General features: G+C 45.2%; 1 protein-coding gene across 2 annotated transcripts in view; it reads right to left on the bottom strand.

The window, feature by feature from the left end:
- Positions 1 to 419: 419 nt before the first annotated feature.
- Positions 420 to 15,332, bottom strand: part of LOC121001705 (Y+L amino acid transporter 2-like) — a 47,443-nt gene continuing 32,530 nt past the window's right edge. For both annotated transcript variants that reach the window (XM_040432886.1, XM_040432887.1), the window contains exons 8-10: positions 3,129 to 3,278; positions 2,711 to 2,894; positions 420 to 709 (exon numbers count right to left, since the gene is read on the bottom strand). In XM_040432886.1, coding sequence (XP_040288820.1) covers positions 639 to 709; positions 2,711 to 2,894; positions 3,129 to 3,278 — 405 coding nt within the window. In that variant the 3' untranslated portion in view covers positions 420 to 638. The remainder of the gene's footprint in view (positions 710 to 2,710; positions 2,895 to 3,128; positions 3,279 to 15,332) is intronic.

Below are 15,332 nucleotides of genomic sequence, written 5' to 3' on the forward strand. Positions count from 1 at the left end.
AGTATGCTGCTCCCCTGCTCCCCGCTACACTTACCATGGCTGTCAGGACTTTAGCGTCCCGGCAGCCATGGTAACTATTCAGAAAAAGCTAAACGTCGGGTCCGGCAATGCGCCGAAACGACGTTTAGCTTAAGGCCGGATCCGGATCAATGCCTTTCAATGGGCATTGATCCCGGATCCGGCCTTGCGGCAAGTCTTCAGGATTTTTGGCCGGAGCAAAAAGCGCAGCATGCTGCGGTATTTTCTCCGGCCAAAAAACGTTCCGTACCGGAACTGAAGACATCCTGATGCATCCTGAACGGATTACTCTCCATTCAGAATGCATTAGGATAATCCTGATCAGTATTCTTCCGGCATAGAGCCCCGACGACGGAACTCTATGCCGGAAGACAATAACGCAAGTGTGAAAGAGCCCTAAGGATGGCCTATATTGTGACAGATGACAAATGTAATTTTATTGACAATAAATAATAAAAATGTACAAATACATTCATTGTATTATTTATAAAATATAGTGCAGGACCTGAGTTGGCGCTGTGTGAATTAGGCCTAAAATACATAGTGTGTCACTTTAGTCTGGACTCCTCCTTAAACACTACAGGTTGTACACGTTGTCATGTGACGTTTGCAGGAGCTTTTTATTCCCACTTATCAGCAGATTCGGCAGGGCAGCACATGCATAGCTTTTGTGTATACAGGGAAATTATACCTGTAAGTAAATCAGTTTATCAGTAATCTTAAAGAGTCACTGTACTTTCATTTAGTAGAGAATGGTGCAATTCATTTATTTAAAAATAATGCCTGCATCCACCTGAAAAAAAAAAGTCATTGCCACTAGGGGTCTTGCTTCTACCTAATATGCAGTCTAGTGCCTGTTGTCAGTCAAGATCTGTCCCTAGTAACAGAGACAGAAGACGCCTCACAGGAAATGGGGGCATGTCAGAGCTAGCTGAAATCCTGAGCCTGATAAAACAACTGCTTCTACACTGCTTCTGAAGATAACAGGAGCGCCCTGCCTTTCTGCAAGTGTAATCTCCCCCTCCTTACCTGTTCTGTGAGCTCCAAAGCTAAAAACAAACATAGTGGGAAGTAAGGGAAAAGACATCACAGCAGTACAGTGCTGGCAGATTCCACTGAAGGGAGATGCCCCCTGCTTCTGAGAGAAATGCATCTAGCTGTGCAGGTGAAGAGGAGAATAATTAGGCTGAAAAAGACATAAGGGAAGCCCAAAAAAGGCCTATTGCTTCACAATTATGATTGTACAAAGAGTGAGTTTTTTTTTGTTGAAAACTCAGGTACACTTTAAGCCTTTAATAATTGATACATTTTCAATTTTTTTCATTTTCATTTTTTAATCCCAGCCTTCCCAAAGCCATAACTTTTTTATTTTTACAATCACATAGCTGTATGAAGGCTTTTTTTTGCGGGACAAGTTGTTTATTAAAGAAACCATTTACGGTTGCAAACAATGTAGTGGAAAGTGGGGAAAAAAATTCCAAATGGGGTGGAATTATAAAAAAAAACAACACAATTTCGTGGCAGTTTTATGGGTTTTGTTTTTACAGAGTTCCCTATGCAGTAAAAATAACCTGTTACTTTCATTCTCTGGGGTAGTACAACCCATAACTTTTTTATTCTTATGTGCACGGAGCTATGTGAGGGCTCATTTTTTGCAGGGCAATCTGCACTTTTGATTGATACCATTTTGGGATGTGTATGACTTTTTGATAATCTTTTATTTAATTTATTGCGGGTGGTGAAGCGGCTGCAAAAACCGCAAATCGGCCATTTCGGCCTTTTTTGTTTCACCATTTGCCATATGGAATATTTTTATATTTTAATAGTACGGCGTTTTCTCACACGGCGATACTCATGATGTTTATTTTTTTTATTGTTTATGTACTTTTATTTTAATTTTGGGGAAAGGGGGTGATTTGAACTTTTTTTAATTTATTTTTTTAAAGTTCCCCTAGAGAACTAAAACAAGCAATCATTAGATTGCTTCTCTCATGGACTCCAATGCATTAACATTGGAGTCTCTGAGAATATTACTGTGCTCCTATGGAGCCTTGCCACAGGCAGGCTTTCCATAGGAACTATTGTGCAGCAGCCTCCTGTCACTGACCCTTTAAGGTCCAAACTAGCTTTGTCCTTGAGGGAGTTTAGTGGGAACCTCATGCAATAAGATCTTAAAGGGTTTGTCCAATCTCAACCTTTTATGCCAGCCAGGGGAGGTGAAATTATGGAAATGGCCGAGCAGCCAACACTTCGCTCTTTCTGTAACTCCCCGTTTCTGGCTGAGATGGGCCAACCTCTTCTTGCTGTAAATGGTGGTGGTTGCTGGCAATGTTATAATTTAATCTGTATAAAGAGCTCTTGTGCTCTGCAGAAGAAATGTGCAGCTGTGGCCCACAGGAGTTGGTGCTCTGTTTGGCTGTTACCAAGCTCCAAATCTTCTGCTTCCACTATAAAAGCCATAATGATAAAACTCAGTATGCCTGTAGTCTCCACTAGGGGTAGCTTACTGAAGACAAATTTATACAGCTTCCACCAGACTAAGTAATAACTTATTTCACAATTGTTCATAATCCTTCCTTCCCAGTTCATCCACATGAAGTTGGCATTAAAATGGAAAGGAACAACTGTATCCAGAATGAGTGTAATTGCCACATCAGACAGGACTTTATTGCTACTTGTAATCACTACTTACCTAAGAATTTCTTCACAAATGCTGGTTGTTTTTCTGAAGGAAGATGAAGACAGATGTAGTATACAGGAGCCCCCGAAACAACAACAGCAATTCCAACCAAAGAATCAATGGGATCACTGTAGAGAGGAACCACTACCAGACATACACTGCAGATGCAGTACAGCACTGGGAAGAACAAGCTCAGCTATGAAAAAAATATATAGGAATTTTAGATACCACATTTCTACTTCCTGTCACATACTGAAATTTCAATTGTCTCATGAAGGACAGATGGGTATATACTTCACTCTCACTCGATCTCACAAAAATGGCATGGAGATAACTCCTATCCAATCCAAAATTTCAATAAGAGAAAATGCATTTTGATATATAACAAAGGTATAATTCTACAATATAAAAAAAAATATTAGATAAGTACCTTCACAGGTCTTGGCAAGTCTGGTCTTTTGACCCTTAAATAAATTTGACCAGCCACTGATAGGCCAATAAATAACCAGTAAGAAAAGCTGAAGTAATCAATGAGCTGAAAGACATCATCCACACAAAGGAACACAATGGCCATCAATCCCTGATGATGCAAAAAAAATACATTTAGCAGCGGAAATAAGTAAATTGTCAAAGGATTTTCTAGGCCCAAATCTGTTTTAATTAAAGGAAACCTGTCACCATGATTTTGCGCATAGAGCTGGGGACATGGGCTGCTAGATGGCCACTAGCTCATCTGCAGTACCCAGGTCCCATAGCTCTCTGCGCTTTTATTGTGTTAAAAAACCGTTTTGAGTGATATGCAAATTACCTGATATGAGTCCTGTAGCCGGAGATGAGTCAAGCGGAAAGGAGCCCAGCACCGCCCCGTGTCCTCCGAATCTCCTCCTTGCCGGCTGACGTCACAGAGCTGGAGCGCCGAAATCTCGCAATGCGCGAGCTAGCGCATGCGTAGTTCGTTCCCTGTGCTGATGCCAGCACAGGGAATGAACATGATGCCGACACTGCGCATGCGCTAGCTCGCGCATCGCGAGATTTCAGCGCTCCAGCTCTGTGACGTCAGCCGGCAAGGAGGAGATTCGGAGGACGCGGGGCGGTGCTGGGCTCCTTTCCGCTTGACTCATCTCCGGCTACAGGACTCATATCAGGTAATTTGCATATCACTCAAAACGGTTTTTTAACACAATAAAAGCGCAGAGAGCTATGGGACCTGGGTACTGCAGATGAGCTAGTGGCCATCTAGCAGCCCATGTCCCCAGCTCTATGCGCAAAATCATGGTGACAGGTTTCCTTTAAGGCTGTGTTCAGACTTCAGTTATTTGGTCAGTTATTTCCATCAGTTATTATGGGCCAAAACCCGTAGTGAAGTCTACTCAGAGATAAAGTGTTAAGTGTCAGGCACATGTCTGATGCCCGGCTGTGCCCGTATTGTGGCCCACAAACAGCGGGTCCACAATATACGGGCACCGGAAATGTGTGCATTCACTTGAATGGGTCCGCAATCCGGAAGGTGCAGGGTTTTCTCTTCGAGCCTCCGCAATGTAAAAAACAACATAGAACATGTTCTATTTTTTTGCAGTGTGGGCGGATCATGGACCCATTCAAGTTGAATGGGTCTGTATCCGACTGCGGCAACTGCACAGATGGTGTCAGTGCATTGGGGACCGCAAATTGCGGCCCCCAATGCACAGAATGACTGGGCAACAACCGTGTGCATGAGGCCTAATGGAAAGATCTGCACCTAGCTTTGGCTCACAATAACTGATGGAAATAACTGACCAATAACTGAAGTATCAACTCAGACTAACCTGCTTATATGACTAAATATATTCATACATTGATACATTTTGTACATATAAAATCAACCGTGTAAGGGCTCATGCACAGGGCCGTAGTTTAGGGCCGTAGTTTTGGTCCGCATCCGATCTGAGTTTTTTGTGGATCGGATGCGGACCTATTTATCTTAATGGGGCCGTAAAAAATGCAGACAGCACACAGTATGCTGTTCACCTCCTCAAGTCCGTTCCGTGGCCCCGCATTTTGAGGACAAGGATAGGACATAGGAAAAAAAATGGCAGCATGCACTCAGCCAGGATCCGTCTTTTGCACACTTATGGCAATGTGCAAGAGCTCTAATTTTGATAGGTTAGGATTTGCTGCAATGTGAAGTGTCTAATGATAATGACTGGCTTTAATTTTTTTTTTTATTATATAAGGCTAGGGCTACACGACGACACGTGTCCCGCAACGTTTTGTCGCACTAATGTCGCGCAACAATTTCTATAATGCTAGTCTATGGTGTTGCACTGCGACATACAGCGACACGACCGTGGCAAAAATTCCATCCATTGTCACGCGACACATGTCGTTGTGTAGCCCTAGCCTTAGAGAGGACTATGGACCTGCACCCAAAATTAAGGCCTGTAGTGATCTACAGATCAAAAGGGAATTATTAGGACAAGAGTAAGCAAAATTAGGAAAAATGAAGCAATTGTCCATAACCACCAAGTATTTTCTTTAAGGCCTCTTTCACACTGGCGTGTGCGGCCCGTGGTCGTGCACGAGCGCAGTCCGTGGGGCAGCTGCAGCGGATCGCGGACCCATTCACTTGAATGGGTCCGCGATCCGGCCTTGCGCAAAAAGATAGGACATGTTCTATCTTTTTGCGGAACGGAAGTACGGGACGTGGTTCCATTCCGCACCATTCCGTATCTCCGGATTTGCGGACCCATTCAAGTGAATGGGTCCGCATCCGTGATGCGGAATGCCCACGGAACGGCGCCCGTGTATTGCGGCCTGCATTTTGCGGGTCGCAATACGGCAACGGGCCACACACGCCAATGTGAAAGAGGCCTAACCCTTAGGATACTGGAGTTTTTTTCATTTTTGCGTTTTAATTTTTCTTCCCTATATTCCTTGAGCCATAACTTTTTTATTTTTCCGTTCACATAGCTGTATGAGAGCTTATTTTTTGCAAGACAAGTTTTACTTTCTAATGCCACCATTTAATATGGCATACAATGTAGTGGGAAGTGGGAAAAAAAATCCAAATGGGGTAGAATTGGAAAAATAACTCAATTCCTCCACATATGTGTAGATTTTTTTTTATGTCTAAATAGTGTAAAAATTAATTTAAACTTTTCTACCCCAGGCCAGTTTTCACCTTCCTGCCCAGGCCATTTTTTGCAAATCTGACACGTGTCACTTTATGTGGTAACAACTTTGGAACACTTTTTTTTATCCAAGCCATTCTGAGACTGTTTTCTCGTGACACATTGTACTTCATGATAGTCATAAATTTGAGTCAGTATATTTCACCTTTATTTATAAAAAATCCCAAATGTACCCAAAATTTTTAAAAATTTGCCTTTTTTTTTATTTCAATTTCTCTGCTTTTAAAACAGAAAGTGATACCTCATAAACTATTTATTACTTAACATTCCCCATATGTCTACTTTATGTTGGCATCATTTAGTAAATGTCATTTTATTTTTTCAGGACGTTAGAAGGCTTAGAATTTTAGAAGCAATTCTTAAAATTCTTAAGAAAATTTCCAAAACCCACTTTTTGTGGGATGAGGTAAAGGTTTGATTGGTACTATTTTGGGGGGCATACGCCTTTTTGATCGCTTGGTGTTGCAAATTTTGTGATGTAAGGTGACAAAAAATGGCTTTTTTGGCACAGTTTTTATTTTATTTTATTTTTTACTGTGTTCACCTGAGGGGTTAGGTCATGTGATCATTTTTTAGAACAGGTTGTAACAGACGCGGCAATATCTAATATGTCTACTTTGTTTTATTTATTTCACTTTAACACAATGATAGCATATTTGAAACAAAAAAATAAAAAGATGTTTTAGTGTCTCATGTTCTGATTAATTAATTTTTATTTTTTATGGTGTTTATCGGACGGGGTGGATGATCAAAATTACTCTTACCGGTAAATGGATTTTCCATATATATGAAACACAGAGAGGAAATGCACCAAACAGAAATGCTACTGACTATACTGGGAAGTCATACATGCAGGTATTAAAAGCTGAGACTTTCGCCAATATGTTCCAGTCAGGAAGATATCGGAGCCCATCAATGCACCACGTCACGGTCACTCAGCATGGCAAAGGGTCCTAGCCGCTACTCTAACTATGGTGTGAACATGGTCTGGGGGTGATATAATTCAGCACACAGCCAAGCCTCCACACAAAGGCCCAGCATGAATACTGTGGTAGTACAATGTGAATGAGGCCAGGCCGTGAGCCACACCTATGCCAGACCATGTGATGGAAGTTACCAGGTGCAACAGAGTGTCCAAACACACTCAAATCTAACAAGACAAAAACACAGAAATGAAGTGGCAATTCTGGAGGAGCTGCTCAGCCCCTGACACTGTGGCGTGTCTTTTATTGGGGGAGCAGCCCCACCGCATGTGGTTAGTCGATTATTGCGGTCCACATGCGGTGGGGCTGCTCCCCCAATAAAAGACACGCCACAGTGTCAGGGGCTGAGCAGCTCCTCCAGAATTGCCACTTCATTTCTGTGTTTTTGTCTTGTTAGATTTGAGTGTGTTTGGACACTCTGTTGCACCTGGTAACTTCCATCACATGGTCTGGCATAGGTGTGGCTCACGGCCTGGCCTCATTCACATTGTACTACCACAGTATTCATGCTGGGCCTTTGTGTGGAGGCTTGGCTGTGTGCTGAATTATATCACCCCCAGACCATGTTCACACCATAGTTAGAGTAGCGGCTAGGACCCTTTGCCATGCTGAGTGACCGTGACGTGGTGCATTGATGGGCTCCGATATCTTCCTGACTGGAACATATTGGCGAAAGTCTCAGCTTTTAATACCTGCATGTATGACTTCCCAGTATAGTCAGTAGCATTTCTGTTTGGTGCATTTCCTCTCTGTGTTTCATATGTTTATTTGCTACATTCTGTGTAGTTTGCTCTTGTGGTGCATGTGGACCGCGTCGACGTCCTCCATTGTATGCATATTTTGCTGGGGTTAGTCGATTATTGCGGTCCACATGCGGTGGGGCTGCTCCCCCAATAAAAGACACGCCACAGTGTCAGGGGCTGAGCAGCTCCTCCAGAATTGCCACTTCATTTCTGTGTTTTTGTCTTGTTAGATTTGAGTGTGTTTGGACACTCTGTTGCACCTGGTAACTTCCATCACATGGTCTGGCATAGGTGTGGCTCACGGCCTGGCCTCATTCACATTGTACTACCACAGTATTCATGCTGGGCCTTTGTGTGGAGGCTTGGCTGTGTGCTGAATTATATCACCCCCAGACCATGTTCACACCATAGTTAGAGTAGCGGCTAGGACCCTTTGCCATGCTGAGTGACCGTGACGTGGTGCATTGATGGGCTCCGATATCTTCCTGACTGGAACATATTGGCGAAAGTCTCAGCTTTTAATACCTGCATGTATGACTTCCCAGTATAGTCAGTAGCATTTCTGTTTGGTGCATTTCCTCTCTGTGTTTCATATGTTTATTTGCTACATTGTGTGTAGTTTGCTCTTGTGGTGCATGTGGACCGCGTCGACGTCCTCCATTGTATGCATATTTTGCTGGGGTTAGTCGATTATTGCGGTCCACATGCGGTGGGGCTGCTCCCCCAATAAAAGACACGCCACAGTGTCAGGGGCTGAGCAGCTCCTCCAGAATTGCCACTTCATTTCTGTGTTTTTGTCTTGTTAGATTTGAGTGTGTTTGGACACTCTGTTGCACCTGGTAACTTCCATCACATGGTCTGGCATAGGTGTGGCTCACGGCCTGGCCTCATTCACATTGTACTACCACAGTATTCATGCTGGGCCTTTGTGTGGAGGCTTGGCTGTGTGCTGAATTATATCACCCCCAGACCATGTTCACACCATAGTTAGAGTAGCGGCTAGGACCCTTTGCCATGCTGAGTGACCGTGACGTGGTGCATTGATGGGCTCCGATATCTTCCTGACTGGAACATATTGGCGAAAGTCTCAGCTTTTAATACCTGCATGTATGACTTCCCAGTATAGTCAGTAGCATTTCTGTTTGGTGCATTTCCTCTCTGTGTTTCATATGTTTATTTGCTACATTCTGTGTAGTTTGCTCTTGTGGTGCATGTGGACCGCGTCGACGTCCTCCATTGTATGCATATTTTGCTGGGGTTAGTCGATTATTGCGGTCCACATGCGGTGGGGCTGCTCCCCCAATAAAAGACACGCCACAGTGTCAGGGGCTGAGCAGCTCCTCCAGAATTGCCACTTCATTTCTGTGTTTTTGTCTTGTTAGATTTGAGTGTGTTTGGACACTCTGTTGCACCTGGTAACTTCCATCACATGGTCTGGCATAGGTGTGGCTCACGGCCTGGCCTCATTCACATTGTACTACCACAGTATTCATGCTGGGCCTTTGTGTGGAGGCTTGGCTGTGTGCTGAATTATATCACCCCCAGACCATGTTCACACCATAGTTAGAGTAGCGGCTAGGACCCTTTGCCATGCTGAGTGACCGTGACGTGGTGCATTGATGGGCTCCGATATCTTCCTGACTGGAACATATTGGCGAAAGTCTCAGCTTTTAATACCTGCATGTATGACTTCCCAGTATAGTCAGTAGCATTTCTGTTTGGTGCATTTCCTCTCTGTGTTTCATATGTTTATTTGCTACATTATGTGTAGTTTGCTCTTGTGGTGCATGTGGACCGCGTCGACGTCCTCCATTGTATGCATATTTTGCTGGGGTTAGTCGATTATTGCGGTCCACATGCGGTGGGGCTGCTCCCCCAATAAAAGACACGCCACAGTGTCAGGGGCTGAGCAGCTCCTCCAGAATTGCCACTTCATTTCTGTGTTTTTGTCTTGTTAGATTTGAGTGTGTTTGGACACTCTGTTGCACCTGGTAACTTCCATCACATGGTCTGGCATAGGTGTGGCTCACGGCCTGGCCTCATTCACATTGTACTACCACAGTATTCATGCTGGGCCTTTGTGTGGAGGCTTGGCTGTGTGCTGAATTATATCACCCCCAGACCATGTTCACACCATAGTTAGAGTAGCGGCTAGGACCCTTTGCCATGCTGAGTGACCGTGACGTGGTGCATTGATGGGCTCCGATATCTTCCTGACTGGAACATATTGGCGAAAGTCTCAGCTTTTAATACCTGCATGTATGACTTCCCAGTATAGTCAGTAGCATTTCTGTTTGGTGCATTTCCTCTCTGTGTTTCATATGTTTATTTGCTACATTCTGTGTAGTTTGCTCTTGTGGTGCATGTGGACCGCGTCGACGTCCTCCATTGTATGCATATTTTGCTGGGGTTAGTCGATTATTGCGGTCCACATGCGGTGGGGCTGCTCCCCCAATAAAAGACACGCCACAGTGTCAGGGGCTGAGCAGCTCCTCCAGAATTGCCACTTCATTTCTGTGTTTTTGTCTTGTTAGATTTGAGTGTGTTTGGACACTCTGTTGCACCTGGTAACTTCCATCACATGGTCTGGCATAGGTGTGGCTCACGGCCTGGCCTCATTCACATTGTACTACCACAGTATTCATGCTGGGCCTTTGTGTGGAGGCTTGGCTGTGTGCTGAATTATATCACCCCCAGACCATGTTCACACCATAGTTAGAGTAGCGGCTAGGACCCTTTGCCATGCTGAGTGACCGTGACGTGGTGCATTGATGGGCTCCGATATCTTCCTGACTGGAACATATTGGCGAAAGTCTCAGCTTTTAATACCTGCATGTATGACTTCCCAGTATAGTCAGTAGCATTTCTGTTTGGTGCATTTCCTCTCTGTGTTTCATATGTTTATTTGCTACATTCTGTGTAGTTTGCTCTTGTGGTGCATGTGGACCGCGTCGACGTCCTCCATTGTATGCATATTTTGCTGGGGTTAGTCGATTATTGCGGTCCACATGCGGTGGGGCTGCTCCCCCAATAAAAGACACGCCACAGTGTCAGGGGCTGAGCAGCTCCTCCAGAATTGCCACTTCATTTCTGTGTTTTTGTCTTGTTAGATTTGAGTGTGTTTGGACACTCTGTTGCACCTGGTAACTTCCATCACATGGTCTGGCATAGGTGTGGCTCACGGCCTGGCCTCATTCACATTGTACTACCACAGTATTCATGCTGGGCCTTTGTGTGGAGGCTTGGCTGTGTGCTGAATTATATCACCCCCAGACCATGTTCACACCATAGTTAGAGTAGCGGCTAGGACCCTTTGCCATGCTGAGTGACCGTGACGTGGTGCATTGATGGGCTCCGATATCTTCCTGACTGGAACATATTGGCGAAAGTCTCAGCTTTTAATACCTGCATGTATGACTTCCCAGTATAGTCAGTAGCATTTCTGTTTGGTGCATTTCCTCTCTGTGTTTCATATGTTTATTTGCTACATTCTGTGTAGTTTGCTCTTGTGGTGCATGTGGACCGCGTCGACGTCCTCCATTGTATGCATATTTTGCTGGGGTTAGTCGATTATTGCGGTCCACATGCGGTGGGGCTGCTCCCCCAATAAAAGACACGCCACAGTGTCAGGGGCTGAGCAGCTCCTCCAGAATTGCCACTTCATTTCTGTGTTTTTGTCTTGTTAGATTTGAGTGTGTTTGGACACTCTGTTGCACCTGGTAACTTCCATCACATGGTCTGGCATAGGTGTGGCTCACGGCCTGGCCTCATTCACATTGTACTACCACAGTATTCATGCTGGGCCTTTGTGTGGAGGCTTGGCTGTGTGCTGAATTATATCACCCCCAGACCATGTTCACACCATAGTTAGAGTAGCGGCTAGGACCCTTTGCCATGCTGAGTGACCGTGACGTGGTGCATTGATGGGCTCCGATATCTTCCTGACTGGAACATATTGGCGAAAGTCTCAGCTTTTAATACCTGCATGTATGACTTCCCAGTATAGTCAGTAGCATTTCTGTTTGGTGCATTTCCTCTCTGTGTTTCATATGTTTATTTGCTACATTCTGTGTAGTTTGCTCTTGTGGTGCATGTGGACCGCGTCGACGTCCTCCATTGTATGCATATTTTGCTGGGGTTAGTCGATTATTGCGGTCCACATGCGGTGGGGCTGCTCCCCCAATAAAAGACACGCCACAGTGTCAGGGGCTGAGCAGCTCCTCCAGAATTGCCACTTCATTTCTGTGTTTTTGTCTTGTTAGATTTGAGTGTGTTTGGACACTCTGTTGCACCTGGTAACTTCCATCACATGGTCTGGCATAGGTGTGGCTCACGGCCTGGCCTCATTCACATTGTACTACCACAGTATTCATGCTGGGCCTTTGTGTGGAGGCTTGGCTGTGTGCTGAATTATATCACCCCCAGACCATGTTCACACCATAGTTAGAGTAGCGGCTAGGACCCTTTGCCATGCTGAGTGACCGTGACGTGGTGCATTGATGGGCTCCGATATCTTCCTGACTGGAACATATTGGCGAAAGTCTCAGCTTTTAATACCTGCATGTATGACTTCCCAGTATAGTCAGTAGCATTTCTGTTTGGTGCATTTCCTCTCTGTGTTTCATATGTTTATTTGCTACATTCTGTGTAGTTTGCTCTTGTGGTGCATGTGGACCGCGTCGACGTCCTCCATTGTATGCATATTTTGCTGGGGTTAGTCGATTATTGCGGTCCACATGCGGTGGGGCTGCTCCCCCAATAAAAGACACGCCACAGTGTCAGGGGCTGAGCAGCTCCTCCAGAATTGCCACTTCATTTCTGTGTTTTTGTCTTGTTAGATTTGAGTGTGTTTGGACACTCTGTTGCACCTGGTAACTTCCATCACATGGTCTGGCATAGGTGTGGCTCACGGCCTGGCCTCATTCACATTGTACTACCACAGTATTCATGCTGGGCCTTTGTGTGGAGGCTTGGCTGTGTGCTGAATTATATCACCCCCAGACCATGTTCACACCATAGTTAGAGTAGCGGCTAGGACCCTTTGCCATGCTGAGTGACCGTGACGTGGTGCATTGATGGGCTCCGATATCTTCCTGACTGGAACATATTGGCGAAAGTCTCAGCTTTTAATACCTGCATGTATGACTTCCCAGTATAGTCAGTAGCATTTCTGTTTGGTGCATTTCCTCTCTGTGTTTCATATGTTTATTTGCTACATTCTGTGTAGTTTGCTCTTGTGGTGCATGTGGACCGCGTCGACGTCCTCCATTGTATGCATATTTTGCTGGGGTTAGTCGATTATTGCGGTCCACATGCGGTGGGGCTGCTCCCCCAATAAAAGACACGCCACAGTGTCAGGGGCTGAGCAGCTCCTCCAGAATTGCCACTTCATTTCTGTGTTTTTGTCTTGTTAGATTTGAGTGTGTTTGGACACTCTGTTGCACCTGGTAACTTCCATCACATGGTCTGGCATAGGTGTGGCTCACGGCCTGGCCTCATTCACATTGTACTACCACAGTATTCATGCTGGGCCTTTGTGTGGAGGCTTGGCTGTGTGCTGAATTATATCACCCCCAGACCATGTTCACACCATAGTTAGAGTAGCGGCTAGGACCCTTTGCCATGCTGAGTGACCGTGACGTGGTGCATTGATGGGCTCCGATATCTTCCTGACTGGAACATATTGGCGAAAGTCTCAGCTTTTAATACCTGCATGTATGACTTCCCAGTATAGTCAGTAGCATTTCTGTTTGGTGCATTTCCTCTCTGTGTTTCATATGTTTATTTGCTACATTCTGTGTAGTTTGCTCTTGTGGTGCATGTGGACCGCGTCGACGTCCTCCATTGTATGCATATTTTGCTGGGGTTAGTCGATTATTGCGGTCCACATGCGGTGGGGCTGCTCCCCCAATAAAAGACACGCCACAGTGTCAGGGGCTGAGCAGCTCCTCCAGAATTGCCACTTCATTTCTGTGTTTTTGTCTTGTTAGATTTGAGTGTGTTTGGACACTCTGTTGCACCTGGTAACTTCCATCACATGGTCTGGCATAGGTGTGGCTCACGGCCTGGCCTCATTCACATTGTACTACCACAGTATTCATGCTGGGCCTTTGTGTGGAGGCTTGGCTGTGTGCTGAATTATATCACCCCCAGACCATGTTCACACCATAGTTAGAGTAGCGGCTAGGACCCTTTGCCATGCTGAGTGACCGTGACGTGGTGCATTGATGGGCTCCGATATCTTCCTGACTGGAACATATTGGCGAAAGTCTCAGCTTTTAATACCTGCATGTATGACTTCCCAGTATAGTCAGTAGCATTTCTGTTTGGTGCATTTCCTCTCTGTGTTTCATATGTTTATTTGCTACATTCTGTGTAGTTTGCTCTTGTGGTGCATGTGGACCGCGTCGACGTCCTCCATTGTATGCATATTTTGCTGGGGTTAGTCGATTATTGCGGTCCACATGCGGTGGGGCTGCTCCCCCAATAAAAGACACGCCACAGTGTCAGGGGCTGAGCAGCTCCTCCAGAATTGCCACTTCATTTCTGTGTTTTTGTCTTGTTAGATTTGAGTGTGTTTGGACACTCTGTTGCACCTGGTAACTTCCATCACATGGTCTGGCATAGGTGTGGCTCACGGCCTGGCCTCATTCACATTGTACTACCACAGTATTCATGCTGGGCCTTTGTGTGGAGGCTTGGCTGTGTGCTGAATTATATCACCCCCAGACCATGTTCACACCATAGTTAGAGTAGCGGCTAGGACCCTTTGCCATGCTGAGTGACCGTGACGTGGTGCATTGATGGGCTCCGATATCTTCCTGACTGGAACATATTGGCGAAAGTCTCAGCTTTTAATACCTGCATGTATGACTTCCCAGTATAGTCAGTAGCATTTCTGTTTGGTGCATTTCCTCTCTGTGTTTCATATGTTTATTTGCTACATTCTGTGTAGTTTGCTCTTGTGGTGCATGTGGACCGCGTCGACGTCCTCCATTGTATGCATATTTTGCTGGGGTTAGTCGATTATTGCGGTCCACATGCGGTGGGGCTGCTCCCCCAATAAAAGACACGCCACAGTGTCAGGGGCTGAGCAGCTCCTCCAGAATTGCCACTTCATTTCTGTGTTTTTGTCTTGTTGGATTTTCCATATAGCCTCCACAACGGCACCAGCAGGAGGATATCCGCCTCCACAATGGAGGACAGGAAACAACGTTGAGACACACAATTTAAAAGTCCTCTCCCCTTTACCTCCTCCAGTTAATAACCTAGGACACGTCAATGATGCAGAAACTGAAAAACTTTATATGAACATGAACAGAATTAAACTGTTAACATATCATGTGAGAACACAAACAAAAAAAAAAAAAAGGGAGGGAAAAAGGCGGTGCCATTGTGGAGGTTATATGGAAAATCCAATTACCGGTAAGCGTAATTTTCATATGCCTCCCCAACAGCATCTGCAGGAGGATTAACAGAGTAAATATCCTCTAGGGTGGGACTACCGCACAAATGACCTTGCGTCCAAATGATAAGTCCCTATTATATGCAATGTCTAATTTATAATGTTTGAAGAAAGTGGACAGATTTGCCCTGGTCGCAGCTTTGCAGATCTGATCGAGAGATGCTGAGGCACCTTCCGCCCATGAGGTAGAAACAGCTCTTGTGGAGTGGGCTTTCAACCCCTCTGGGATTTCAACCCTCTTCTGGGAATAAATTAGAGAAATGGTATATTTTA

This window comes from Bufo bufo, chromosome 5 (genome assembly GCF_905171765.1).
Source record: "Bufo bufo chromosome 5, aBufBuf1.1, whole genome shotgun sequence".
Lineage (NCBI taxonomy): Eukaryota > Metazoa > Chordata > Amphibia > Anura > Bufonidae > Bufo > Bufo bufo.